Here is a 2,717-nt window from a genome sequence, read left to right on the forward strand (position 1 = left end):
TGGCTGTCTGGCTGTCTCTCTCTCTGCCTCTTTGCCTCTCTGTCTGTCTCTCTGTCTGTCTCTCTCTATCTCTCTCTCCTCCTGTGGCATCACCCCCCTGCCCTGCCCTGCCTGCCCTAGCTGTGGGGCGGGGAGACAGTTAGGTCGTGGGCTCTGGGCTCTGGGCTAGCATGGGTGCGCCACGGCATGTGGGCATCAGAGGAGAATGAGATAAGTGTCACTGGGCTGTGTGTGCGTCACTGGTTAGACTGGGCCTTTATCAAACGGCTCTCTCCCTTTGAAGGCTCTGTGGAAACCCTGAGATTTTCCCTTAAGGAGTTCTCCAGAGGGGATTGACTCTGTGTGTGTGTGTGTGTGTGTGTGTGTGTGTGTGTGTGTGTGTGTGTGTGTGTGTGTGCGTGCGTGCTTGTGTGTGTGTGTGTGTGAGCATACATGCTTGCATACATGTGTGTGCGTGTGTGTGTGTGTGTGTGTGTGTGTGTGTGTGTGTGCGTGTGTGTGCGTGCGTGTGTGTGCGTGTGTGTGTGTGTGTGTGTGTGTGTGTGTGTGTGTGTGTGTGTTTGCAAATGTCAATAGGCATATGGGGGGGCCCCAGGGTGGTGACCCCTGGAAAGAGTGACATCATAGCCACTGGCGGAGCTGTCATCAGGCAGGTATTGATCTTGTGTCAGAGTCGTACCCTCGCAGACGAGGGCTTCGGGATGAGGAACTGCACCACTCAGAAGGCTTTTTCTACAATGACATTCAGATCCCATATGTAGCAGGGTAATGAGACAGAGACAGAGAGGCTGGGTTTGTCTTTAAAGGCCAAACACTGGAAGATGAAAGAGAGGGAGAGGGGGAGGAGGTTGGGTGGGTGTGTGTGTGTGGGGGGGGGGGGGGTGAGGGAGAGACCCTAGAACCATGTTCCCACAGAACCACTCGTAGACAGACACGATACAGCTGTCCCTCCTCTCGCTGTGACCACTGCGATGCCCATTGTGTCCGTCTCTATCTCCTCCACAGCTGGGTGTGCCCGCCTAGAAATCTAACTGTGCCCGCCGAGATGTCTAACCTCTCTCTCTATCTCGCTGTACCTGTGTGCCCGCCCGGGTAGTGCCTGTCTGTGTATCTAACTGTGCCCACTATCATGTCCCTTCTAGTGCCAGCCCAGACCAGAACCCTAACCGTGCCCCCCCCCCCCCCCCCCTCTCTCTCTCTCTCTCCCCTCCACAGCTGTGTGTGCCCACCTGGGTACGAGGGTCTGCAGTGTGAGGTGAACCCAGACGACTGTGAAGACAACGACTGTGAGAATAACTCCACCTGCGTGGACGGCATCAACAACTACACCTGCATCTGCCCCCCCAACTACACAGGTACACTGTCACACACACACACACACACACACACTCAACTCAACTCAATCCAGGGAACTGGATTGGCACCTACAGTATTACATACAAACACCAGTAATGCCAAAGCAGACATACACATGAAAAGTATGAGCATAGACATGTGTTGTAGATATACAGAATATATATCTTTATATATATTTATATATATATATATATAAAATATATGCCGTTAAGCCATACGTAGCGATTTGTAATGCTGTTGTAGTTGTGCCTAAATTACCCAACCGAACAGACTACATTACGGTCAGCTTCAGCTTTACCTGAGGATGAAATCCCACACTCCACCGTGTTGAAACTGCACCAAGAGCAGAATAGGTCATTCAGTCGTTCCACAGGGGAAATCAAAGAGTCCTTTTTTTCCCCCCGCTACCCTGTAATGTAATGTAATGTAATGTAATGTCGTGGACAGTTTTTTCTGCATTGACCTGAAACTGCTCTTTGGGGATGACAGTGCAATCACATCGGAGCAAGACGCCCAAGAGGGCAAAAATCCGCAAGGGAAGGGAGAGGGGGGGGGAGGAGGGGGGAGGGGGGAGGGGGGAGGGGGGAGGGGGGGGGGAGTTCTCCCCGGCACAGCCCATTGAGTTTGACCTAAAGTGCTGACACTGCAGTTTTAAGAGTAGCGATTTTCTTTTTTTTTCTCTCATCGTTGCGTGGGGCTGCCAGGCCAGTGCCCTCTGCAGCAGGCATGGTAGGGCAGCAGCGGGCTCCTCCTCAGCCTGGCATGGGGCATGAGGGCATGGGGCCTGGCCATAGTCCCAGTCTCAGAGGCAGGGTGCGGGCGGGCGGGCGCTGAGCAGCTGCTTCTCACCGACCCTGTCATTACCGCCGCGCGCCTAATTGCAGGCCCCTCCATGCAGCTCCGCGTCCCGGCCCTCCCCTGGGAGCAAGGGCACAGTGTGCACTGTGGAGGAGCACGGCCTGGTAGCGGAGAGTCAGCCATCCAGCCAGCCAGCCAGCCAGCCAGCCAGCCAGCCTGCCAGCCTGCCACACACAGCTGCCCCCATTGCGGGGTATGTGGGCCCCATGGGCAGGCGGGCAGTGCCAAGCGGGCATGTGAAGTAGCAGCCACAGCCAGGCTCCAGGGGAAGTCCTACAGGCTAACCCGTCAATTAGGGCTCTTTTAAACTAACTGTTTTTCCTCTCTGCCTTCCCCCACCGCCCAACCAGCCTTTCACCCAGAACTCAGTTTGTGCTGCTGTCTTCTTTTATCTTAAACCAGAGCAAAGGAAGAAGACACAGTATTTGTGGTGTGTGTGTGTGTGTGTGTGTGTGTGTGTGTGTGTGTGTGTGTGTGTGTGTGTGTGTGTGTGTGTGTGTGTG

The 2,717-nt window shown here is 54.5% G+C and overlaps 1 protein-coding gene across 1 annotated transcript in view; it reads left to right on the forward strand.

The window, feature by feature from the left end:
* The window catches only part of LOC310824918 (slit homolog 3 protein-like), a gene marked incomplete at its 3' end in the record, with an annotated part of 7,696 nt that extends 6,341 nt beyond the window's left edge, over positions 1–1,355 (forward strand). The window contains exon 8 of the mRNA XM_083698179.1: positions 1,216–1,355. Coding sequence (XP_083554305.1) covers positions 1,216–1,355 — 140 coding nt within the window. The remainder of the gene's footprint in view (positions 1–1,215) is intronic.
* Between the last annotated feature and the right edge of the window lie 1,362 nt (positions 1,356–2,717).

Source organism: Argentina silus (assembly GCF_951799395.1).
Source record: "Argentina silus genome assembly, contig: scaffold_866, whole genome shotgun sequence".
Classification (NCBI taxonomy): Eukaryota; Metazoa; Chordata; class Actinopteri; order Argentiniformes; family Argentinidae; genus Argentina; species Argentina silus.